The sequence below is a fragment of the Misgurnus anguillicaudatus genome, chromosome 9 (genome assembly GCF_027580225.2).
Source record: "Misgurnus anguillicaudatus chromosome 9, ASM2758022v2, whole genome shotgun sequence".
Lineage (NCBI taxonomy): Eukaryota > Metazoa > Chordata > Actinopteri > Cypriniformes > Cobitidae > Misgurnus > Misgurnus anguillicaudatus.
Window position 1 is genome coordinate 36488073 of NC_073345.2, and position 27733 is coordinate 36515805.

Genomic DNA, 27733 nt, shown 5'->3' on the forward strand with positions numbered 1-27733 from the left:
GTGTGTGTCTCTCTCTCTCAGATAAATCATTGTATGTTTACTGTACAAAAATAACCAATCATCACACACAATTCAAACATCACTTTATCTCTTGAAATTTGTCATATACAAGAACAAGAATAAACACTAAAACACAGAATGTTAAAACAGTTCTTATATGAACAACAGACATGACATCACTACTCTATGACATCATCACTACTCTATGACATCACTTCCCCTTCTTCCTCTTGAGAGCTTTCCATTCTCCCTCCTGTGTGGCCAGACTGCCAAAGAGCTCCTTCACCTTCCTCTTCCTCTCGACATCCCTGAAACACAACACACACATTCAGAGAATGAAAAAGTGTTTGTCAAAAATCATGAGATGTGTTGTGTGTGTGTGTGTGTATGTGTGTGTGTTTACCTGCTCATGATGTCGTTGAGTTTCTCCTGAGCGAGGAATCGAGAGTCTTTTCGGATTTCTCTCAGCGCTCCCTTAAACTCTCGCTTGTATTTGTGTTTGAGTCGCTCGCTCTCCTTTTCTTCCTTTGTGTTACCTCGCTTTTTACCGTAGTCCAGTCTGGGAAGAAGTCAAAAGAAAACATTATGTTTGTGGTAGAAAACCCCATCTGATAACTCCAGGACTTTTCTCTGTTACTTACATCTGTACGATCTTTGGTGTGAAGAGTTTTAAGGGAATGGGCTTCTTCTTTTTGAAGACTAGAGGTGCATGCTGGGAAGGTTTCTCAGAAATGGCCTCTAATATCTCTTTCTGAAGATCCTGCAGTGGACATAAAATCAATGGAGTCTTGATCTATTAAACACATGATATGATATGATATTGTGCATGAAGAATGAATGAATGAACCTGTATCTGGGCGGGGTAACTCTTAACAGGAAGATGATTGAGAAGCAGTGTTCTGATTGGCTGGAAGATGAGACTGTATGATGTCAAATCAGTATAGAGCGATGTGCATCTCTTCACTAAATCCAGACACGCGTCGATTATTGACAGCCTAAAGGAAACATGAAAATGAAAACATGATAAGATTAACTTCAGACTAATACTATTATGATCAGTAGGTGGTGGAATGATACGAACGGTGAAGCGTTATGTTACTGTTATATTATCAGTACAATATCACACGGCTGGGAAGAGCTCTTAGCCAATCAGATTCAAGAACCAGAAAGAACTGTTGTATATTATTGAATAATGACTGAGGTTTATACTGACGAGTGATGTTAAATCAATGTTTTACTTTCAGAAGAGTGGGATGGATTATAAACATCTTCACTGGATGATAAAATGATTTCAAATTCAATTAGGATAAATCTCAATAACAATGATAAACTCTGAACATATAAATAAATCACACAGCAGAACATCAACATGACCACACGTGACATCTGAAGAAACTCAACGCCTGCTATCCTGTAAAGCTGGTAACAAAAACTTCAATATAAATAAGTGTCAAATCAGTTTTACAATAGAGAGAGAGAGAGATCGACTTAATGTAAACATGTCTCTGTGTATCAGATTTGAACATCTGTAGTCACACATGGAGACATTAATGAAGGAGGGACTTCATAGAAGAGCGGAGGTCTTACAGAAATGACACGAGGGTGAAGCATTCATGATGAAAATATTTGTTCGGAAATGAAGTTTTGTCTGTTAAGATAAAAAAAATCATCCTTAACTATTACATGACACAGTTATATGTGACAAGATTACTAAATGTTGTCTTATTGTATTAGCTGATACTTCTTTAAATATATCAGATGTTTTCTGTCCCGCCAAAGATTCAAGGTCATGTTATAGTTATCACAGCTTTTGTGTTGTTTGGTTCAGGCAGATAAAGCTCATCTAAACATGTTAAAACTTACGTGATGTTATTATGTTTCTGTTAATAAACTTTTTTTATTGTAAAAATAATTGTTATCCAATCAAAATGGAGTAAATATATATATATCGTGAGCGTGCAGACGTGTCTATTGATTGTACCTGTGATGATCTTTCTCCAGTGAAGTGTTGAATGTGTTTCTCGCTGCTGTATTGAATGAAATGAGTTTTCTGCTCCAGCTCACAGATGACTTTGAATCCGACAGAACCAAAAGATCACAACTTCTCCCCTGCTGTTTAAAGGGACTCACTACAATATAATCTACACAAACACACAAACATATATGGCGTTACACCAAACACTACAACATTAGCACAGGTACTGTGATTTACTGTAAAGGGCCGTTCACATTATAATTATAAATATATTGTTTTAAAAATGGTTTTATATTAAAGAGAATAGTGGAATTCACACCACAACTATAACGATAAAAACACAATGAACGATATCATTGGGACTCTTTTCTGGGTGTTTTTCTCAACTGATGAACTATAAATCATTGACAGCCAATGATACGGTGGAGAAGCTCATTTCTGGGGTCAATAACATAAAATGATGTCAGGTATCGGAGCTGATGCAGTTGCTGTGAAATTAACTTCAGAATGTTTTTATTCAACTACAATAAAAGATAAAATATTAGATTACACAAACTAGATTCACTGTTTAGAGTTACGTGATGTGCAGCGTGTTGAGGACATCTGCTGGTTATCTGCTGTGTAAATGCAACAATAACAACATATTGACACATTCAGTGACATATAAACAATTGTAAAAGTTTGTATTACAGGAAATATGCAATATTAGTTAATCCATTAAAGACAAAAGATTAATGAACAAAGTTATGATTATCGACAGGTCATGTGGATGCTAATATAGTTATCATTAGAGTATGAACGGCCCTTTAACATCTCAAACTGTTTGATCTCAGCACAAGCCTTCAGTGATCAGCTGATGGAGGAAAATCTCACAGAGTCTTTGAGTATTTTAAACATCTGACACCAGACTGATCTCATGCTCCACCCCAACACATCACTTAACACAACACTGAAACTATTTATACTGCTTGTGTTAATGTGTGCGCTCACACACACACACACACACACACACACACAGTGTACACACGCACACACACACAGTGTACACACACACACACACACACTGGTACCTGTGTTGGTTTTATCGGGGACTGTCAGATGAAGGAGACCCAGCAGAAAGTTCATCATCTCTGGGAAAAACCTCTTCGAGAGCGACACAAACTCCAGCGCCAGACAGCAGAGAATCAAACCTTTACACACATCCTCCAGTGACACAACACTACACTAAAACACACACACAATAAACTTATTACACACAAGAGATGAGCACGAGGACATGACAATGATACTCAATCAGGAGAACAAAGACTGTGTGAGGTTAAAACTATTTTTGTTGTGTTTGTTTCTGATTGGTTATGGTGTAATTTGGGGCGGTACCACGAGGTCTGATTGGTTAATGTTGTGAGAGAGTCGAGACCTGAACACTGAGAGAATTGATCTTTAAAAGCACACAGTCGTGTTTGATCAACACAACTCATCAATAATGTTTGTGAATGTTTAGTGTCTGTGTTTGACATTGAACTCTTATGAGAAGCTGATCTTCATTGTGCTGTTATATTAGATTTAGACGTTGAGTTCATCACAAACACATACAGAGAAACTAAAGCACTCGAGTTAAACTCCTCAAGTTCAGTTTAGTCCTGTTAGACGTTTCTTCTTTTAAAACATTCATAATAAGATGTTGCTCATACTTTCTAGAGGTCTTTACTAATCCACTTAGGGTGCGTTCACACGACAAAATTTCGGGAGTGACAACCGTATTTACTTACAGGTGTGAGGCTGGAAGTGTCCTGTTCACACAGCAAATTAAAGACACAAATAGAACACTGCCTGTATGAACGAGCAACCGACCTCAAACCCGTATTCTAGTTACACGCTGCGCCTGTAACCATAGTGACGGACGAATATATTCAAAAAAGTATTATTTATGCAATGGGCAAAACTTTATTTATGTAATTAACAAAACAGCTGGCTGGTGTAACACTTACCATTGTGCAGAGAAAAATAAACAAGGGTGGTTCCTTATTAAAGTTTTAATTTCCAAAATGAATGAACATAAAATCAGTTTCAGCAACTGCCCATTTTACCAAAGCAGATATATCCAATACAGAAGTAATCATAATGACTTGTGAAGCAAATCGATCCGTTTTTGCAAGAAATCGAACTTTATTTAAACCATTAACGCAGCCAAATAGGAAGTGCGCTTACGCTCCCGCTCTGTAGGTGGCGCAGAGAGTATGGTTTACCAACCGCAGGCAAAACCAGCCTCTTAGCGCCACCTAAAGAGCGGGAGCGCAAAAATCGCACTTTATATGTTGCCACAGTTCTGTATGGACGCTAATAATGTTGTAAATAACGTTCAATATCCTGCAAAAACCGACCGATTTGCCTCACAAGCAGCAAAAAATGCCACCAGGAGTCACGGAGATTACTTTTGTATTGGATATACAGTATCTGCTTTTTGACCTTTCAAACTGACGCATCTTTTGCTTGCATTATTTGAATCACAGATGGGGGTTTTTTTGCAAAATATCTTCTTTATTGCTCTACTGAAGATAAAAGGTGAGTAAATAAACAGCTAATTTTTATATCCCTTTTATTATACAGTTAACATTATATTAATCGTCCACTTTTAAAGTTTAAACTTTATATATCTCACTTACTTGGCTGCACGCAATTTTATGTGTAATGTAATATGTTCTGTGGCGTCTATGAAGGTAATATAATATCACATTAATCTTATGGAGCAATTCTGCTGCGTAGTTTGCAGTCATTTTCATGCACTGTAACGTTATCTTAACACAACAGCATCGAATGACGTGACAGACAACTGGTTGTCCAGTGCGATTCCGTTCACACGGCACAGCTTCTCTGTAAATACGGTTGTGAAACCCGAAAAGTTACGGGTGTGAAGTCGGTTATAGAATGCGGTTGTCAAACCCGTAAATAACCGAACTGCGTGTGAACGGAACCGTCTTAAGGACTCAAATACGGGTTTGACAACCGTATTACGGTACCGTGTGAACGCAGCCTTAGATCAAAAAATCATGTGGCTGGCGGTAGGGGACTAGGGGTGTGCATTGGCACTGCCCTCACAATTCGATTCAATTACAATTCGATTCTACGATGCATCAGAATTCTGTACACAACAAGGCAAATTTTTCATCGGTCAATACAAGCAGTCACTCACACTATTCTAACAGGCACCCAGCAATAAAAATATTCATGCCAACACACAGTAACCACTTATTACTGAACTTTTTTTAAGTAGTAAAGTCAAGTGCAACTATTCTCAACAAAAATGGAAGCTTAGCAGCTTTAAGACAATGACAATTATATACCCGAGATGAGAATTTTACACACAGCGTAAGTCTTGTCTAGTTTCCCATTAACTTCGTAGAATCTGAAATGTGTCCACTTTCCATGAAAGGGGGGGGGGGTTTATTTACCCGTCTACCACGGTCCTCTCTCTTCGCCTCAGCCATCTTAATTGTTGTTGTTATGCGCCCGGAAGTAATTGAAACTTCACAACTTTATTCTCCACGAAAATAAACAGTGACATAATCGATTATGGCACTTTGCTGCATTGATGCTGAATCGTGCATGTGCGCATTGCGATGCATCGCCTAATCGATTATTGTTGACACCCCTAGCTGGCGGAAGGTTAATTTCATTGAGACAGACCTGTCAATTAATTTTAAATGTGTAGGGTTAGGGTTACCTTGATGTTGTGGTCAAATAACAAATGAAAATAAATGGATTACCCGGTTACTTTCGGGTACAGTCAGGTTAAAAAACAAATTGGCACTGGGTCAGGTTGGACTTGGGTCTAATTTTCTCAGGTTTGTCTCAGGTCGAGTCTTTATTTTTATAAAAAAATATTTATGCATGTTGGGTTTGAGTAAAAAGTCATTGTCGTCATGTACATTTCTTTCATCAACATTATCAGCATGAGACACACATCAACATTGAGAAATGCCCTCCCCAGTAACACACAAACCTTGCTAAGAGCTTGACTGATATAGAGAAACGCTGGTGTGGTTACAGGATGTCTGAAGTCTGATGTGGGGAAGAGTAGAGCCGTGATCTTCAGATAGATTAACTACAAACACACACACACACACAATACGTTAGAGATAAGGGTTAGATTGATAAATGAGTTGTGTTTGTGTGCTGCGAGTGAACAACACCACACCAGGTCCAGATCAGGCATTGCAGCACGACCTTTGACCTCCAGCATCTCCTCCATACTGTGGGCGCTGTCGCTTAGCAACGTCTGCATCACTTTACATGCAGCATCAGGAAACATCTGACAGAGACTGTAGATCTGACTGAAGACACAACAAAAACATCATCATATATACACTGATCTCTGTGTCTGTCATTGTGTGTGTGTGTGTGTGTGTGTGTGTGTGTGTGTGTGTGTGTGTGTGTGTGTGTGTGTGTGTGTTACTCACGGGATAAGTGTGTTGATGGTTTTAAGTTCTGGTGGATTCTGGGTTGCTAGTTCACCAACATACTCCATCAGAAAACCAAACAACTTCTGCACAGATTGATATAAAGGTTTTATAAACAGATTCATTTCATATACACACACACACACACACACACACACATCTCTGTTTTAATGCAGACTGACCTGTAGTTTAGCTTTATTCCCTGCAGATAAACTGGGATGAGTGCACTTCACTGTTCTCTCCACTATGAGGCGCTGCTCATCAGAACTGTGATCCTGCAGGAGATTCTTCAGATCCTCATAACTCTCAGGAGCTGACACACAAACACACACAAACACACACAAACACATTCAATTAGTGTCACACAACGGTTAAATAAAACTAAAGAAAATCAGAACAAATACACATCAAACTGTGTGTGTGTGTGTGTGTGTGTGTGTGTGTGTGTGTGTGTGTGTGTGTGTGTGTGTGTGTGTGTGTGTGTGTGTGTGTGTGTGTGTGTGGTTTACCTGTGAATGTGTATGGCAGCTCTGGTTTGGATGCAGCCTTCATCTTCTCTTCATTCACTGCTGGAGTCACTTTAACATCAGCCTCCTCTTCATCACAGACCTGATCCTCATCATCCTCACTGCCTTCATCAGACTGTAGGTCAGAGTGACCGTCTTCATCATCTTCACCACCATCTTCATCATCTTCACCACCATCTTCATCATCTTCACCCTCATCTTCCTCATCACCTTCACCCTCTTCAGCCTCCTCTCTGCTCCTTTCATCTTCATCATCTTCGTCATCATCATCTGCGTCCTCTTCTTTCTCTTCATCTTCAAGGTTCCATTTCCCGTCCTACATGCACAGGAGGTTTCAGATGTAAAGAGTTCCTGAAAAACACCTAAGACTCTAAATCACATCTGTTAGTTAGTGTTGGACAGTTTACTGCTAAACCAAGAGCAATGATGAAGATTAACTCAACACACACTGACATCACATCTGTAACGCCTGCTTCACACCACAGGAGTCTGCTACAATAATCAGACTGTGTGATATTACCAATAACCGCATGCTGTCTGTGATGTCATCAAGAAGGCGGGACTAGTGGCTAACCTCCGTAAGCAAGAGAATATATTAAATTAATCTGATAAATTATATCTTCATGTCATTTCTCTTTTTTAACTTTGGTGTAGTAGTTTTATAAAGGCAAGAGTATTGTTGCCAGATCTCCACAAACCATTCTTTTGTTGCATTACTCCACCTGAAATTGAACATGCTACTCTTTCTGTCGTGATGTTGGATAGCGTTTCATATACCACGACACAATAGACAACAAAAAGTGATTCAGTCTTGAGCCCTGACGCTGATTGTCATACATGTACAGAGTGATATTGTGTAATCTACAAGAAGAATAAGTCAGTTTGTGATTAAGTGTGTGTGTGAGACCTTATAAGCGAGTGTTTTGCGGTCATCACTGTCCAGTATGAATCCATCATTAATGTCATCAGCAGAGATGTGTTTGTCTGTATGAGCAGATTCTTCTTCAGTATCTCCCATCATCCTCCTCAGACGATCCACCTGAGACACAAATACATGATCATCATCATCATCATCATCATCATCATCATCATCATCATCATGTGTGGCAGCAGGTGTTTGTACCTCCAGTGCATGCAGTCGCTGTCTCTCCTCTCGAGCGAGTTCTTCTGCGCTCTTCAGCTTCTCTGATGGCTGAGCCTTCATCTCAAAGCCCAGCTCTCGTACCATCACATCGTACTCGTCCAGCTGACACACACACACATAACATTGTTATAAACACACATTACACACACAAGTGCACACACAGATGTGTGTTTTCATCTTGTCAGGTCACCTTGGGTTTCTCCGGCAGCTCTTTCCTCTCGGCTTTTGGGGTTTTGTGGGCCATAAGGTTTTGGATGGATTTCCACTCCTGATCCAGTTTCTCTGTGAGCACCTGTGCCTCCTCTTTTTGAGTCTGCCGCTCTCGCTGACAAAAGCAAACACAAATGAGTTGAAACCACAGTGATAATAAGATAATGTCAGATCTTTCCAGTGTTTGTAGGCCTGTGTAAACTTCACATTCAGAATCCACCGCTGGATAAATAAAAGAAGAATATTTGAGACTTTTTAACCTTCTCCTGTTTGGATTTGATGATAAGTTCTTCAATCAGCTCCTGTCGGGATCTGGGTTTGTCATCTTCATCTCCAGCGTTCTTCTTTCTCAGTAAACCTCCTCCACCACCGAAATGTGCAGCGGTGAGTTCAGCTGTGTGTACAGAGAGAAGATTATTCACAAGATCTCAACAGCAGTTTACTCAGATATTAAATGATAGATCTTCATGTCACCTGACAGCAGGCCTTTCTCCTCAGAGTCACTATCACTGTCAATCACATCAGTCATCTTCTCCATCTCAGCCAAAGATTGACCATAATGAGTGAGCTCTTCTTCCTCATTCAGATTATACAAGTCCTTCCTATCCTGTGTGCGCTACACCACAAATACACACACACACACAACAAATTATTACACACACACACAATGAATAAATATACAGTAAATGTGATGATGCTGTAAATGTTTCACCTGTCTCTCCAGTGTAAATCTCTGCAGGATTTTCTCTTCTGGTGTGAGTTTGTTGTCATATTCACCAAAGCGTCTGTCAATGAATTGATTGTTTTTGTCTTTCTGTCTAAACTCCTTCAAAAGCGTTTCTTTCCTCTGTAAACAAATAAAAACGAGAATAAATGCAAAACCCACCACTAGAAAACTCAATTTAACTTCCTTTTTATTATAAAAAAGTGACTGTGTTGGTACTATAGTACTGTGATGATTTGTAGTATTTTAACATCGATTATTGATATAATAGAGCTGAGCTACACAAAATCACAAACGGTCCTGATACACAAATGTTTGTTTTCTCTGTCAGTGGTTTTGGATGTTGGTTTCAAACATGTAGTTCAAAACTATCCTAAAAAACATATTTTGTGGGCATTCTGACCTGCATTTTGACGCAAAAATATTGAAATGTTACAATTCTTGTATGTATTCTTATCCATTTTTGCAGATCCACATGAATTCACATTCAAAATCAATTATAAATCATGAAAGATGAACTCAAGAATAGCAATGATCCAGAACAATAACTGTGAAAAAATTTGAGAGATAGTAGTAAAGACATGTAAGGTGTGTCTTTATAGAAATGTCTTTAATGCATGTACTGGAGTCAAACAACTACTCTCTCCTAAAACTGTATGGTCAAGTATTATAGTATCGCATCTCGCAGAATATCGCTCTATGTTTGACGATTTGTTATGCTTTTACCTTATTGATGGCTTTGGACCGTGAGACTCCCGGCAGACCGACATCATGTTTAGTCTTGCGACCCAGAACATCAAACTTCTTACGGTTAATTTTCACCTCAAATGGGTTCTTCTGGATCTCTGGAGCCGCTTTAGATTTCCGGACTTTATCAGAGAGATTCTTGTTCAACTTCTGCTTCTGTTTCCCCATCATAAACTCAACTCAGATTCTGATCTGATGATAAAAATACAAACTCGATCCCATATGATATTTAAATCTCACACTAGTAGCTCATCTGCTCATCACACACACACAGCGCACGTGGGCACACAGAAGAAATGGAGCAACACTGACGCTGATGCTGCTGCTGCTGATGATGATGAGCGCCCCCTGCGGCCCGGAGAGGAACTACACACAGACATTCAGAAGCGTTTGGCAGAAACAAAAGTGACTTTTACAGCACACAACAAGCTATACAATATTATCAGTATATGTGTGTACACACACACACACACACACACACAAACACACACACACACACACAGACTGTCAGCAGGGGTCATTGTGTCATTTATTAATAGATTAATAAATTTCGTGTGTTTTTAATAGAAAAAGTATTTTTGCATATATATATATATATATATATATATATATATATATATATATATATATATATATATATATATATATATATATACACACACATACATATATATATATGTGTGTGTGTGTGTGTGAATATATATATATATATATACATTTAAGAAATGTTTTATTTAAATATCGTTTTTTATTTATATATTATTTAGAATATAAATTAATGTGTCAGTGATGTCATGTAACATATACAGTTTATCTTATATCTGTCAAAACGAAATCCTTCTTTCTTTTACAACTAATATATTGAAAACAATTTTCAAATGTTTTTAAATGTGTTACCCTTCAATATTGACCAGATTCCTGCAGCGTCTTAATATTTTCTTCTTAAAGGTACAGTTCACCTAAAAATGAAAATCTGTCATCATTTATTCACTCTCATGTTGTTACAAACCTGTATAAAAATATTTATGATGAACACGTAGGAAGATATTTAGAGGAATGCTTGTAATGAAACCGTTTGTGATCCCCATTCACTTCCACAGTATTCTGTTTCCTACTATGGAAGTGAATGGGGCCCCCAAACGGCTTGATTACGAACACTCCTCTTCAGTAGTGTTCATCATAATTTCTAAAAACAGGCTTGCAACAACATGAGAGTGAATAAATGATGACAGATTTTTCATTTTTGGGTGAACCGTCCCCTTAACACACGCACACGCATGCACGCACACAGAGTTGATGACATCATCCTAACCGTAGCGTTTTTCCAGAAGAAGAGAAAGGCTTTTTTTCTTTGAAATAATGATGAGGTTCATGTGTTGCGCAACTATAGAGGTCTAGTGTTTAAACTTTGAATCTTTTCTAATCAAATGTTTTTTGGATGCAATTATACTGTACGTCTGTAACACGTGTAGGGTCAAAGGTCACCTTGTGCTTAAGTTGTTATGAGGTAATAAGCAAAAGAATTTATGATGCAAAACCGACAGAGAGTCAGTTGTGTTTTACTGGCACAAAGATGCACGAAGGACTAAAGAACGCGTGTCAAATCTGGAAGCAATCAGGCCAATTACTGGGACTCAAACAATTGCTCTCTCTCTCTCTCTCTCTCTCTCTCTGTGTGTGTGCAGTTTATGTGTATCATTTTTCAGTGATGAAACAGGTTGTGTGCGTGTGTGAGAGAAAGAGAGAGAGAGAGAAAGAGATGAGTCTGTGGAAAATCCCTCCAAAGACTTCACACACAGTGTACTGAATTGTCATATTAATACACAAACACACACACACACACACACACAAACACTTCCTAAAGTGTTGCCAGGGGTCAATGACCTTCAGATTGTTTTGCCGGACATTCAGGTAAAAAACAGACAGCAGACGGTCGGATATATTTTGTCATGGCTTCTTTATTAGAGAGAGATGAGAGGTGATCGGGTGAGTGGACAGACAGACAGACACTTAAACACAGACAGACAGACACAGAGAGACAGACAGACAGACACTTAAACACAGACAGACAGACACAGACAGTTAGACACAGAAAGACAGACAGACAGACAGACAGACAGACAGACAGTTAGAGAGAGTAAATGTCTTTGGCTCTGTGGGCTGTAAGATTTTAGGGCTCAAGACATAAACAATGAAATCTGACACTGTCATTCATTTTGGCACTTGATCTGATTGCAGACCTGTGATCTGTAATTCATCTTTAACACAGAAATACTGATCTGAGTTTGCTTATAAAACCCTAAAGCCTGAACCTCACAAGAAAGCACACACAAATACTTTTTACCGCGGTACACATCATCATAAGACAGACACTGTTTAATACGGTAAACCTCAGCACACAGATACTCCAGTCCAGTCCGAGGAGAACGAATGAATCTGATCAGTGGTTTCAGGTGAGATAAGAGACAAACTCATAATCCTGATGAATGATATTTACATTATATACACACATATTTACATCAGCTTGCAGTGACAAACACAAACTTGACATTGAAAACAGTACAAAAGATTTTCCACAGATTGAGTTGGGATTTAGGACGATGTGCTCCAGTCTCAATGATGAAGGATCATCATCATCATCATCATCATCTCTTCTACAGCAGACAGATGAGACTTTTCCCCTCGCCTATTTCCTCCTGGACTTTATCACTGGACGTGGCGATCTCAGCCTGTGCGGAGAACACGGCACAGATGAAGGTGAGGATGGTGCCGCCCAGCGCCGTATAGAACGCCCAGCCCAAAGAGCAAAGGCCGAGTTTATAAGGTGACGCCTCCGAACCGCAGTATGACTGAACCTTATCACAACCCCAACCAGCGGGGTACAACATCAGACCCAGTATCAGAAACAGACCTACACAGAGACAGAAAGAAATGTTATATTGTTTTATAATGTTGGTGGTTGATGTGTAACAGATCACACATTTACTCTACAGCTCAAACAACCACACCTGTGTGCGTACATATGTGTCTGTGTATATTTGTGTGCGTGCACCTGTGTGTGTGTGTGTGTGTGTGTGTGTGTGTATCTGTGTGTTGAATAGATCACTGGATCAGATGGGATGATGAGGTCACATGTCTGTTTTCCAGAATTTTTTGCTGATGTCTCAGTGTGACCTCTGATGCTGATGAAAGTGAAATGACTGATTTAAAAGAAATCTGAACGTTGACTTTTTGTGTGTGTGTGTGTGTGTGTGTATCTGTGTGTTGAATAGATCACTGGATCAGATGGGATGATGAGGTCACATGTCTGTTTTCCAGAATTTTTTGCTGATGTCTCAGTGTGACCTCTGATGCTGATGAAAGTGAAATGACTGATTTAAAAGAAATCTGAACGTTGACTTTTTGTGTGTGTGTGTGTGTGTGTGTGTGTGTGTGTGTGTGTGTGTGTGTGAAGCTCTCAGACATCTGGAAAGAATTTATGACCTACTTTTCATTTCCTCATATTATAACACACAGACACACACACCAGAGACACAAACACACACACCAGAGACACACACACACACACACACACCAGAGACACACAGACAGACACACAGTGTTATTTTTGTGTGTGTTTGTGTTACCTGCGATGGCCTGCAGCAGTCCACACACATTAAAGATGCTTTTCTTCATGATACTTTGGAAGCACATGGTGAAGACGGATATAAACGCCACCGCGCAAAGCAGCAGAATTCCCGCCGCGAGGAAGATGGACGTGGCCTGCCAGAACCCGCTGGCGATTTCTCCGAAATCCATCGCGTACGGTCCACACAGAACTCCTCGCCGCGAGTGTGGCAGCCGGATGCATCGACCGTAGATGCCCAGTGTGGGGCGGTACGCCTCGCCCGCCGCCGTCGCCCCGTGAGGGGAAAACACGGCGTCCGCCGACCGCGGGTATCCCACCAGCCAATCGGTGCTCATGAAGGCGATGAGCTCGCTGAACGCGGCCACGATGCTAAGCAGCGTCCACAGCATCGAGCGACACGTTACAATCACATGACACATGGTGCGGCGGAGGTCAAAGGTCACAGGAAGCTGTGAGTATTTCTGACAAATGAATGGAGAGATTCAAACTCTCTCTGTCTTTTGTGCGGATCAGATGTGGGGTTCCTTCCTCTCGGTGTCTCTCTTCCTCTGCGTCTGGATTCTACATCTTACTGGGGAACTCCGACCATCACCTCACAAACACATCTAAAGAAAAAGACAAAATATCAACACATCATTCAACATCTTTTCTTTACACGCACGAAACATTTTAGACAAGAAATCACAAAAGAAAGAAATAATGGACAAACAATAACAAACAGATGTTATGTGATATTATAAACACCTCTTCAACTGAAACAATACAACAATAAAAACATAAGGATCAAAGCATGGATTAAATGTGATCTGTGCTGGCAGATTGAGTCGGAATGAGAAATGATTTGTTTGAATCTGACATAAAATGACAGAGCTGCACGTGTTTGAAGAGTCAGCAAAGTCAATTTTGAAAAAATCCAGTTAAAGATTTTTGAAGGTATAAAAGCAAAATCACTTCATCCATACCTAAAAATCACCGTAAAACTAATAGATTTAGCAAACAAAGTCTAAAATAATATCTATAGGAAAAATAACGTTCAACTTTTTCTTTCTTTTACTGTTTGATTGACATTGCTTTAAGATCGACTGTAATGAAATGATTTATAATATAATGATGGCTAAGCAAACATTCACTTAAGACATAACAGATTATATCTGTGTGAATTCTTGTCAAAACAGATATTTTTAAAACTGTAGATGTATTATATTGGAGTCTGTGTCCGCGAGGAAGATTGTTTTCATGTCTTTATCTCTCTTAATAACTCTTTAAACATCAATCAAGTCCTGCACTTTATTTTCTAATCGCTGCATGTTTTAAAATAAAATATCAGACGTGTATGTGGATGGAGATGCATCTTTGTATTACATTAAGTATTTAGGACGATACACCTCTCAGAAAACATACAAATAAAGATCAGTTTAGACATTTAATGACTTATAGAGCATTGAGATCGCTAGACGAGGGCTTAATGTATTTATTTTGATAAAAACCTAAATTTCGTCCAAAATCAACCTTTATACTTTCTTTCACCTCTAGTTTAAAATTAGACGGGATGCATTCAGAGTCATTTTGCCAGCACAAATGTCACAAATATCTAATGATATAACGCATCATGTAAAATATCCATATGAGGTACCTTTATATGCATTTCAACAGTACTAACTACCCGTGTGTCAGACTGCAATACAACAACAAACCAGTGGTACAAGAAAAAAAAAACAAATGCAGAAAACTTTGTATAAACCCCTAAATCATATTAAAATCATTTCACAGAGTGTTGTTGTTGTTTTGAGAGAATCAACATCATATCTTATCATGATGAGAAGTCTGATTTACACCCTTATAGCTGTGACTATAACATATTGCTTTAATGGTGCTAAAGGTCACGGGTTAGAACACAGTGAACACACATACTGACTGATAATAAATATATACACCGTATTGCACGGTAAGTCACTATTGATAAAAGCGTCTGCCAAATTCATGTTTAAAAAAACATTAAACAAAACAAGAAGAAAATTCTGAATCTAGTCAGACACATGAGAGAGCTCAATTCTGTCTCCAGCACAAGACGACATGAGAAATTAAAACCAAATGCTCAGATCACATGACCCTCTAAAAGGTCTTGACCTCTGACATGTGCTGACTGAAGCTGATGAAAGATAAAAACCTCACAACAGAGAGAGAGAGAGAGAAAGAGCACATGTCTTGTTTTTACGGAGACACTGTAAACTCATCATCTTACACACAATTGATTATTAAATGTAATGGATCATAATCCGAGATGAAACTATTGATCATCAAACACATACGCACACACACAATCCCTAACCCTTTACAATAGAGAGATGAAATACCTTCAATTGTTTGTTTTTAAACATCAGCTCACAAACACCAAATCCAGGAGAAATCACGAGTATTCAATCACAGCCATGAACAAGAGTCTCATGCATTTACTTTAACATCTCAATGAGGATCTGTTCCAATGACATCATCACCTCTGACCCCTCCCACTCAACATTCAACCTCCTCTTCCGATCCCTCCCACCTAATGTTTAACTGTTACACCCCCTCCCAATCTGAGGCCCATCTATACACCAGAAACTGGGTTACAATAACACACACACACACAGTCTCTCTCTCTCTCTCTCTCTCTCTCTCTCTCTCTCGTCCGGCTGGTTGACTCTAATGGTGCTAAACTCCAACATTCATCTGATCATAAAACAGTAAAAGCGCTGATAAAATACTTTAAGAAGAGTTGATCTTTATACTTGAATACATGTACAGATGAATCATCAGGGATTAGATGTAGATGTTTACACCACAGAGCGATGTGTGACGTGTGTATATCTGCTGTTGTGTCTATTACACGGCAAAAAATTACTTTCTTACTTTGTATTTTTTATCTAATTTTTATAAATATCTAAAAATTCTTAAATTAAGATGTATTTTTGTAATGAGCAAAATGACCTAAGAAAATATAACTCCAGTTTTTAGACAAAAAAAACCCATCAAATGTAAGTGAATTTGTGCTTAAAACAAACAACAAAAATCTGCCAATGAGGTAAGAAAGGTTTTCTTAATTTTTTCTTTAAATCAAAGATTTTTGCTTTCCCCATTTGCAGTTTTTTTTTTTGCTTGTTTTATATTCACTTAAATTGTATATTTTTTGTCTAAAATTATAATTTTTTGATATTTGTACTGAAAACAAGACAAAAATACTAAAAACATCAGTAAACATCACACAGGTCTCGCTGTGACTTCCAAAAACACAACTCGATGCTGGAAACTCATCAGATGGCACAATATTAAGATATATCTCTGTAAGTAGTACACTATGAATCTAGTATGCAGTGTGCACAATATTAAGATATATCTCTGTTAGTAGTCCACTATGAATCTAGTATGCAGTGTGCACAATATTAAGATATATCTCTGTTAGTAGTACACTATGAATCTAGTATGCAGTGTGCACAATATTAAGATATATCTCTGTTAGTAGTCCACTATGAATCTAGTATGCAGTGTGCACAATATTAAGATATATCTCTGTTAGTAGTCCACTATGAATCTAGTATGCAGTGTGTAAATGTGTGCTGTATCTGCACTCATGAGATCATGGGTTACTGGGTTCACAACGACCGTTTCTGGATTCATACAGACCTCACTAATGAACAACATGATGAGATTACTTACACTCAGTACAACTCACATTCATTTTCATTAAACACAAACAATAAACAAACACACAACACACACACACACGCTCTCCTCCTCTGAAACAATCACACATATCATCATCAGTTCAACAACATTCAACTAAAGCATTCTTCAGTCTCAGATATAATCTTACAGAAAGTGTTGAACTGTTTATTTATCAACAAACAACACAGGACCCAATGGACTCAAATGATGATGTGAACACGACACACTGCTCCTGACCTCAGATCAGATCAGAATATTAAATATAATCTCACATCTGGCTCTGCACAAATGATGATTTCTAATACAAATGACCATAAAGGTCCTGGAAAAACCACGTGTCTTCAATTAGATCATATTTAACTTCTGTAGACACAAATACATGCAGAAAACACTGAGCTCATCTCAGAAGTGTGCCAGAAGAACACAAACACACACAGACACACAAACACACACAGGACAAAACTACGAGCGTTGCCTTGACAACTGGTCCATAAGCACTCAGCCATAAAACAAGCGCTACATCACAGGACATACACGCTATTGTGTGTGCGTGTGTAATCCATGACTCTGCCAAAAACAATCAGTCCGCTCCAGATGGAATAATTCTGGAATATGAGTCAGGAATGATGATATGTCTCTAGGAGAAATTCATCACAACACCACAACAACGCTCCAACCTTCAACAATCACGTCTTCATTTATGAATTTCAGCGTGGGTTCATTTAGGAAAACCTGACAAAATTCCATAAATGGTTGAAGTGCTCATGAAGACGTTTATTTGTTTAAGTGTGGACACTGACCTAGTACAGTTTCTAGTATTTATGTTATGTCAGTAGTTTTATTAATATGTGAGAGTAAACTAATCCCACAATCCATCAAAGCAAACATTTCAAGCTTGTTTAAACTCGTCATTCTGTAATATTCAAAGGAAGCACTGAGACTTTACTTGATCGTGTCCTGAGGTCTACTGTGGGAAAAACTTTAGGAAGATTTTAGGAGAGAGAAGCTGCTTCCAGAGGAAAACCACACAAATATCCACGAGTCTATGAAGATGTTCAAAGTGCCAAACGTACTGATGCATTGAACAGACAGAGATAATACAAACACAGTGCACAAGATGAATCTTCAATATGCATGCAATAGCAGAACGATCAACGACATTTGTCAAAGTGTGCAGTATGCAACCAACATATCCCATAATGCGATACATTTTACCTTTACTTTATTAGATGATGAATATGGCTGGAGTAAGAGTGTGATATAGCTCGCACACGTTTGAGAAAAGAAAACTAGAAAACAACATCGGAGTGATTTTAAAAGCCTCTTTAATGAGGAACTACTTTCTCCAGCTGCGGATTTGAAGGCCAGAATGACGTTTTCAGACGTTCAGACGTTTTGTTTTTAATCTCATAATAACTCAATAGACATAATAGCTATTTCTTAATATGAGCGTTTCTTGGTCACAATGTGTAGCTTTAGATTAGTTCAGGTAAGAATATATATGTATAATATTCAAATCTTGGTAAAGATAGCACTTATTTGAACATTTGCTTAGAAAGATTCGGACGTGAGATCCAGATGTACCAGCGGACATCAGTATTCAATCACCCCGCTGATCACCACCTGATCTGGGCTTCATCCCTGACAGAGTTTCGCTGACTCTGATGTATTTGTCAAAAATGGTCAAAAATGAGATTTTATTTGTTTTGTGTCGATCAAACCAGCAGTATTTGGCGTCATGAATCTATTACTTGATTCTTTTATTCATATTTAGTCTTTTGTGTTGTTATTGTTTTGGTGCGAGCATAAAACTATATTTATATACTATTGATTTTTCATTTAATCTTAACGCAGTATGAGCACTCGCTTTATTACTGGACTTTGTTCTTGTCAGTAATACATTAAACAGAATTATTAAGTGTTTTATACTGTATATTTTTCAGTAAGTCAGAGAGATGTTTCTGCGAGCTGCTTATAGATATCAGTGGTGATATCTCACAATGGGTTTTAATAGTCACATCACATGAAAATAAGTCAAGAAGTAGGTAAGATACTTAAACATTAAAACCATGTCTGTATTTGTGATCGTAGAAACGACAAATAACACGCGCTACTCTGCACTGCACAAAACTTGTGTTCGAGTCAAGGTTTGGTCCGTAGTAAACTCTTTAAATATAAAAAGACAGACGAGTGGGCAGGATTATGATAATGACCATCGTGTCAACGTCAACATGTCGAGGAACTAACTGTTGCCTACAATCTGTGAGTCTGTTGTAGTCCAAGATATCGACAACTCGGGTCATCGTTTACTTTGGGATTTGTACCGTTTGCATATAGTTAACATGAACTAATACACACTTACACACCAAAGGAAATGTTAAATCGTCAATCTGACCATAGGTGCTCTTTAAAACCTAAAAATATTCATGATTAAATAAGTATGTGAGATACAAGATAACACTTATAACGCTGTATAATGTTTCACATACTATTTTAATGAAATAGTATACACTACCTCCTAACTAGACTGCATGCATTATGTAGCATGTTAGTATTGCTCTGTAAACATGTCTTATCTCTAATGAAGGCTTTTACGAGTGTATTTATTTGAACTCTGTATGATGAATTGGGTGGAAGAGGCGATTTCCTAATTTCCCGTTGTCAAAAAATCTCTCTCAGCACCGTGAGCGTCACATGATAGAGAAACAAACGTCCAACTGTAAACGCTCCGGTCTAAGTGGGTGGCCAACCAGAACCAGAACTCCTTCAAGACCTTTACACAACAGACATTTGCATTTGACAGGCAGATCAACTACACACAGACACACACACAAAACATTTTAAAAGTGTGTGTGTGTGTGTGTGTGTGTGTGTGTGTGTGTGTGTAGTATTCGGGGTCTCTCTGTGACCCTTTCAAACGCCCTACAGCAGGACATCCGCCTCAGTATTGTTCAGACCAACCGTTAGTCAGTTTAATCTGTGCCGGCTGTAGGGCTTCCCACACAACACAACAGGAGCTTCACAAAAACCCACCAGGATGACACACAAGTGTGTGTGTGTGTGTGTGTGTGTGTGTGTGTGTGTGTGTGTGTGTGTGTGTGTGTGTGTGTGTGTGTGTGTGTGTGTGTGTGTGTGTGTGTGTGTGTGTGTGTGTGTGTGTGTGTGTCAATATAAAGAGGAACTGGACCAAGTGGATGTTAGGGTGAATATTATTCTGGGAGTTTCCTTCATTCAATGATCATGGCAGGTGGTCTCTAAACAATACCTCACATCTCATTGTCCTGATATTACACAATCATGTTGACAGTCTCTCACCCTAAATAAAACACAGCAGCTTTCAGTGTTCAATGAAGTGATTTCCTATAATTATTACTGTCATCACAACAACAGTCGACCTGAAACAGAAGACTGAAGACTTTTCTATAACAACTACACAGAAATATCCACCATACACAACATTTCATTTCATTTGAAAAATTCAATAATGCATGAAGTATTTGAAGACCTAATAGTTCAACATTCTGAGACTACTGTGTGGATTTCCTGAAAATCTAGAAGAAAGTCACGTCTAGACTGAGATCTGTCTGCAGGGGTTTCTATATACAAACCTTACAAATGACTGATACCACAAAAATACACCAGCAGCTCTCCACAAAGTCATATCTCAGTTTAAAGAACTGCATTTCAGAGTTAGATGGTAATACTAGTTAGCTGCCCTACTGAAAAAAACAGCATAAGCTGGTAGCTGGTTTAAGGTGGCAGTAGCTGGTCTAAGCTGGTCCTCCCAGCCTGGTAAAGCTGGTCAAGCTGGTGTGTCAGCTGGTCTTTCAGCCTGACCAGCTAAGTCCAGCTAGACCAGCTTAAAATGTGACCAAAACACAGCTAGACCAGCATTACCAGCTAAAATCAAACTGGGAGACCAGCTAAACCAGCTCACCATTTTATGCTGGTCTTAGCTGGATTTCTTCAGTATGGTGGTAATACTAGTATATCTATGAAAGGATCATTTAAATACACACAGTTTCTACTTAACACCCTGTGATGTCCACATGTTACAAGCTGTCTCTCAATCCTCATACAGGGCACTATTATGGGCTGTCGGCCATTTTGTACTGTTGTCTAAACTTTGAGTGAACAACTTATTCCCTACATTTGTTCATTCTTCTTTACTCACAAAGCATTCTGGTTAGGAGAGGACATCCAATATACACGCGCTAACTTATTATTTCTGATAATACAACACACACACGAGTCAGCTGACAGCAGAAATGTTTGTTCATTTGTTGTGATCATTCATGTTGTTTCACTGGTTCTGTGTTTAGTGTGGATATTGTTCGTTGATCTTTGCCTGGACTGTGATTCTGATTTACAGTATGGATTATTTGACCCGTACCTGTTTATGTTGTGTGCTATCAATAAACCACACATGTGAGAAAAACAACACATCTTTCCTGCTCCCGTCTATCAGAACAGTCAGCAGGATTTAGTAAAGTTACATGAGAGCAGCAGGAGCAACGGTGATACGCTGGAAAAAAAACTTTCCCCAAAAATGCTGAAATGACAAAAATAGAGATTGTGCTTACGGCACAGACACACACAGTCTGGTGCTGACACCACATCGTGTCAGTTTTGCCGTTACATAACAGTCCGAGTAAATGTGTTTGTGTCCACAGTCGATACGGTGAGAAGTGTGGTGCTCATGTGGATGAATCAGGTTAAATATAACATATTTATAAGCTGATTTATTTTTATTCATTTAATTTTCGTCTATTGTTTTTGGAATACTATGAATCCGGACATACTACTCGCCTCGCCTACTGCTTTTCGTCTACTATATAGTATGGATGTAGGCAGTTTCGGATGCCACCTGCATCTCGAGGGCCAGAGTTGAGAATTTCTGATTTAAACCAAACTGTTGTGTGTAGTGTTTCTTTACAAAGTAACATTGCCATCTACAGGCCTGGCGTGAGTAATACAATAACAAATGTAATCGTCTTCACAGATCTGTGTAAACATGGATCTTTTTGACAGCTTTGTGGTACTTGAAAGTTTTCAAAAGTGCAAAGGAAAAACTTTTATGTTATATCACCACATGGCCTCAGAAGAGAGCAAAAGATCTAAAAGATGTGGAGGAGAGAATTAAAAATAAAACACAGACAGACAGATGCCCATTAGCACTACACATACTGGAAGTCTGTGGCTTTAGATGTTTACTACAAGAGCTGTTTTTGATTCGGGATTCCGGGTCAAAGGAGATGGATGACAGATTAAAACTGCTTACTTCATGTGGCGAGTTTTATCTTCATAAGTGTAAAGTATCTGTTTTGAAGCCCAATTTTAGAATTGTTTTGTGTTGATTTAAATTGATTTTATGACTCTATTTGTTCATCAGCTAATAAGAAAGCTGCTAAAACATCTTTGTTGCTCAATGAAATTATGGTTTCATTATAAATTACTTCCTGATTTTCTGAAGATTATTATTTATTTATGTATTCCCAATGTTAATTATTAACCCTAACCCTAAGTGCTTGTATTGTTTTTTGCACTTGTAGTGTCTATGAATATTTTGTAAATTGTTTTAGCAGACTATCCCTTATCTACTGCCTTGCTTTAATTTGCGTTAATTATCTTTTTTTATTATTATTATTATTTTTTTTATTGTGCTTGATAATGTATCCCCTGTGCCTTTTGTTCAAACGATAAAAAAAGAGAAAGTGACTTCGGGAAAGTCCATAACGGCTATTTTCACAGACTGTTACGCTGCGTTTACACCAGCTGCGGTAGAGGCGTCAAGCACGAGTGATTTCAATGTTAGGTCAATGTGAAGATGCGCATCAATGAGGCATTTGGCGCAGCGCGGTACACCCAATTACGCTTCATTCGCAGTATGCACGGTACACGTGAATGGTGCTTTTTGTGCATTTTGCATTTGATGTGAATTTGTGGCTGACACCCGAGATGAAAAATTTTAACTTTGGCGGATTTTCGCGCCACGTTAACCAATCAGGAACCTGTTTGCTGCTGTGGCGTCAGCCCCGCCCAGAGTCACTCATTCAACATGAAGGAACGCTTGATATTGTCTGTAAGCAGTCACCCGTTGCTATACGACACAAGTTCTTATTTCTATAGAGACAGGAATAAAAAGGACCTTGCTTGGAAGAGTGTCAGTGAGGACATCGGGCAACCTGGTAAGTTGTAATACACACTAACTTTATTACAACTAACTTAACACATTTTATTACACACTAACTTTTGAGTCATGTGACATTTATCGACCCGCGCCGTTTATTTTCCCCCTATAGTAAGGTGACCAAATACAAACCGGTAACTCTCTAGATGCGTGAATGCATTCAAACTGTTCAAGTGGCAAACTAGACGCGGTAGACGCGATTTTGACGTCTCAATCGCGGTTGGTGTAAACGCAGCATTAAAATCTATTCTTCTATTTCAGCAAATATAACAAATGTGAACTCTGAAAAAAGATGTTTACTACAAGACAAACAGACCCACACACACCCACACCCACACACACACACACACACACACACACACACACACACATACACACACACACACATACACAAACAAACAAACACAACTGTATATTTCAGTCCATGTAACATGAACCAAATGTTAAATGTGTCACTTATAACAGTTTGTCCAGTAGATTTGGATTCCTGGACAGGGCTTAAATCTAGTCCCAGACTAAACTGCATGATTGAGTCGTCTTAACTGATAACAGCGTGTACTCACTTATCTTCAGTGTCATTGTTTTGTCTCAAGATACACACCTGTCATGTTTTTTGTAAGGTATGTTTGTAAAAACTACTTAAAGGTGGGGTGCATGATATGTGAAAAACACTTTGGAAAAACAAAACACACTTGTAGCCAATCAGCTGTAAGGGGCGTGTCTACTAACCAACATCATTGCCTGGGTTGCATATGTGTGGGGGGATCTATTAAATGAAGGTCCAGATTCTATTGGGGTAGGGGTGTGTTTGTTTAGGTAATTTCAACATTACTTTTAGAGATCATGCACCCCACCTTTAAATGTCCTAATTTAACTTAGGCCTAGTACTGGCTTAATGTAAACCCTGTCTGGAAAACCAACACCCTATAGTGTATAACATTAGTTGGCTGAAAGACAAGACAAATATACCTAACCCTAACCTTCTGGTAAGTGTAAGAACAGTTGCCATGACAACAGCTCAACACCTGTCTGTCAATGACCCCAAACATTCCCAAATATTTCACACCCTCAAGCTCAGCTGAGCTGAGAAATATCACAGAAATATCAGATATTCATAGTATCATCTGACCTTTACTGAGGTGAACACACAGGTGAAGTAAAAAACATCACAAGATCTGTCCTGCACCACTTCAACAACAACATCAACACAACATCTTCCTTAAAACACGCACAATTTGTTACTCAGGTAAACACAAGGGGTCAAAACAATATGGTCCTCCTTATATAAAAGAGAGATATCACATTAAAAACATGAGCAGTACTTCTCACAAATCACACATTTCTTAATACCACCAACACCAAAACTGGATCTGTGTCCTTGGTCATTTAGATTTGGTAAGTTTAGACTCGGGAGTATAAACTCCCTGCAGACAGAAGGACAGAGAGTCTGATTATAATACAAATGAAACAACAGAGTAGTTCAGGTCATCATTTAGTCTTACCAATGCCTGCAGACCTGAATATTCATATTTTAATGTAGGGGAGAGCGAGGCACAAACTAATGCTTTTAGGCTCTAGCATTATATATATATTATTAAAGTTAAATGAATCATTTTTACACAATCAACACACACATCTCTGCTACAAATGAACACTTAAAGTTTGTTCATGGGTCCTACAGTTATCGTACAATTACACCGAAAGTGAGAGGAGTGCAAACGTTACCCCATAGGTGAAGAGACGGTTTTAAATTATATTTCAATCAAATTCTTCTGTCTATATAATAAAGGTGGATATTGTTTATATATCTGCTATAATAGATAGATATCCACACATTCATTCATCCATCCATCATCTTTCATATAACCATCAATGCATAGAAATAGATTTTTTTGAAAGGTCTGCACAATTAAGACAAAAATCCTAATTGTGAGTTATTTCCCCTGATATTGTATTAACAGTTATCATTTTGATAAAAAGGATTAACATTGTTATTTATTTCATTATCATTGTATACCTGAGACTGTGTGACAACTAACCTCACTGTGTAAAAATGTTTTTAATCCCAGCTATCAGTTACTAAGAGTTACTGATGTGTTTCAAAATGCTGTTATGTTTGAGGTAAAAAGACAGTGATTAAAATAATATAAGGTTGGATTTGGTGACTTCTTACACACAAGATGAAGAAATTTACCTCCAAAACACGAACCAAATCAAAAACAAATCAAAACTTTTCACAAATTCACAGTAGATCTTCTGACAGTAAGAGAAAAAGACCAAAAACACAGACGGCCCTGTAGAAATATGTGTTACAATTAACCTCGCGTTAGTTTTTGTCCCGCTCACCCCTATTTTTACAAAAACATTGGACCAAAATTTGCTAGTTAGATATACCCAAAGCCAATATTTCACGTTTGACCATCAGACACCTGAGATACATCAGAGACAGCAGCAAATTTCAGATGAGTCTGTACACAACCGCCCGCCTCACATCTCTTAAAACAGTAAAGCACATTTTCAAATAGGTGCTATCATTACTAAATGAGCACAGATTTGAAGTTTAAACATTTATATCCTTCCATAAACAGCTCTTAAAATTACATTTTGCGATACAAGAACAACAATATTTCCAATATTATTTTCACAGTTCATGTGAAATGCATTCTGGGAAACTGCCTGTAAAGTCACCTCCTGATGCATTCTTGATAAAAGGAGCGGAGCAAGAACACATTCAAGGATTTTGTGTGAACTTGAAATCAGAAAAGTACTTGAGTCGCAACTGATGACTTTCACAAGTCCACAAGTATAGACAAGAACACACATTGAGCAACTATCTAAACTGATCATGAAAACACACCTGTGATTGGCCAATATGACAAGTCATTTCAATACAGCTGGAAGATCTGCTTCTGTGTCAGCCAATCAAATGTCTGCTGCTACGACAACCTGTCACGAAACACACACCTCCATACTGAGCATCACACTTACTTAGACAATCTAACACTTCTACAGCTTCAATAGCAATGAATGTATTAAATATAAAGACTGTGAAAGTGAAGCCGTTTCCAATTCAACATATCAGCCAATCAGAGAGCAGCAGGAATGGATCAACTATAAACACGGACAAAATGAACAGAAGTCACAACTGGACTCATAAGAGTTTACAGAGATGAATCGTGCAGGATGAGAACACAAATGTCCCCTGAGCCCGGCCCCGCAAACAAAAGAGACACAAGTGTCCTTCAAGGTAGAGGGGGTTTGGGTGGGGGTGCTTAAAACACACCCTGCTGCTTAAAGAAAATATAACAAACACACACACAAACACAAATGAGCTGTGTTACACAAATCACAAAAATTAGATCTGTACTTTGTTTTCTTCTGTTACTTTGTCATTCCTCTATGTTTGTACTCTTTAATAGAAATGTTGCTCTGCTGTAAGTGTCAATAAAGAGACAGAAAGAGAGAGAGAGAGAGAGATAAAGAGAGAGAGACAGAGAGAGAAAAAGAGTGGTTTAGTAGTTCATCAGTAATCTTATCAGTGTGCATGACTGCTCCACACTACATACACAATAGGTATGGGTCAGTTACCCGTTTCAAGGTATACCGATGTTTTAAACAGTCAAGGTTTCAAAACCACTAAAATGTTCTGTGATACCATCTCCAAGGTATGAGCTGTGTTTATACAAAATTCATTAATTCATTAAATCATGTGATTGATTTGATGTTTACATTTAATATACATCACCAAAATATTATATATATTTTTGAAAGCATATTATAATTCAAAGGCTTTAGTTTTACCTGGCATTTGAAAATAACACATTTTGCAATGGCAATAACGCACAACACCGTGAAACCGTGATATTTTTCCTAAAGGTTAGCATATCGCCAGAATCTTATACCGGCCCATGCCTAATACACAACAGCAAAGCCCCAAGACAACAGCATCAATCCACAGACAGACAGATCACAGACAAACAGAAAAATCTCAAACAGACAGATCACAGACAGACAAAAAAAATCACAGACAGACAGACAAATCACAGACAGATCATGGTCAAACAGAAAAATCACAAACAAACAGACAGACAGAAAAATCTCAAACAGACAGATCACAGACAGACAGAAAGATCACAAAAAGACAGAAAGATCACAGACAAACAAAAAGATCACAGACAGACAGAACAACCGACAGACAGATCAATCACAAACAGACAGACCACAGAAACATCACAGACAGACAGAAAGATCACAAAAAGAAAGTTCACAGACAGACAGAAAGATCACACACAAACAAAAAGATCACAGACAGACAGACAAATCACAGGCAGATCATAGACAAACAGAAAAATCACAAACAGACAGAAAAACAGACAGAAAGATCACAGACAGACAGACAGACAGACAGACAGATAGAAAGATCACAGAC

The 27733-nt window shown here is 38.4% G+C and overlaps 2 protein-coding genes across 3 annotated transcripts; both read right to left on the reverse strand.

Moving 5' to 3' along the window:
- Positions 1-66: 66 nt before the first annotated feature.
- Positions 67-10087, reverse strand: nop14 (NOP14 nucleolar protein homolog (yeast)). Its single transcript, XM_055180032.2, has 18 exons — positions 9764-10087; positions 9026-9160; positions 8788-8929; positions 8574-8707; positions 8294-8428; positions 8083-8205; positions 7867-7998; positions 6942-7275; positions 6615-6745; positions 6433-6518; positions 6171-6306; positions 5976-6077; positions 3046-3199; positions 1982-2141; positions 848-995; positions 642-760; positions 404-559; positions 67-308 (listed from the first exon to the last, which is right to left on the reverse strand). Exons 1-18 carry the CDS (start codon positions 9953-9955, stop codon positions 212-214), a joined length of 2616 nt encoding a protein of 871 aa, XP_055036007.2. The 5' UTR covers positions 9956-10087; the 3' UTR covers positions 67-211.
- Positions 10088-12261: 2174 nt separating this feature from the next.
- lhfpl2a (LHFPL tetraspan subfamily member 2a) lies at positions 12262-26184 on the reverse strand. 2 transcript variants are annotated; one of them, XM_055179186.2, is made up of 3 exons: positions 26162-26184; positions 13411-14017; positions 12262-12695 (listed from the first exon to the last, which is right to left on the reverse strand). In XM_055179186.2, the coding sequence occupies exons 2-3, from the start codon at positions 13829-13831 to the stop codon at positions 12439-12441; spliced, it is 678 nt and encodes a 225-aa protein (XP_055035161.1). In that variant the 5' UTR covers positions 13832-14017; positions 26162-26184; the 3' UTR covers positions 12262-12438. The 2 variants fall into 2 exon arrangements, with proteins under 2 accessions (XP_055035161.1, XP_055035160.1); XM_055179185.2 differs by lacking the exon at positions 26162-26184 and adding an exon at positions 15767-15918.
- Between the last annotated feature and the right edge of the window lie 1549 nt (positions 26185-27733).

Coding starts and splice junctions, on each gene's coding strand:
- nop14 (XM_055180032.2), bottom strand. CDS start 9,955: ATGATGGGGAAACAGAAGCAGAAGTTGAACAAGAATCTCTCTGATAAA. Junction 8,206..8,293: donor AGCTGCCGGAGAAACCCAAG/GTGACCTGACAA, acceptor TGTGTGTGTCAG/CTGGACGAGTACGATGTGAT. Junction 2,142..3,045: donor CCCCGATAAAACCAACACAG/GTACCAGTGTGT, acceptor GTGTTTGTGTAG/ATTATATTGTAGTGAGTCCC.
- lhfpl2a (XM_055179186.2), bottom strand. CDS start 13,831: ATGTGTCATGTGATTGTAACGTGTCGCTCGATGCTGTGGACGCTGCTT. Junction 12,696..13,410: donor ACTGCTGCAGGCCATCGCAG/GTAACACAAACA, acceptor GTCTCTGTGTAG/GTCTGTTTCTGATACTGGGT.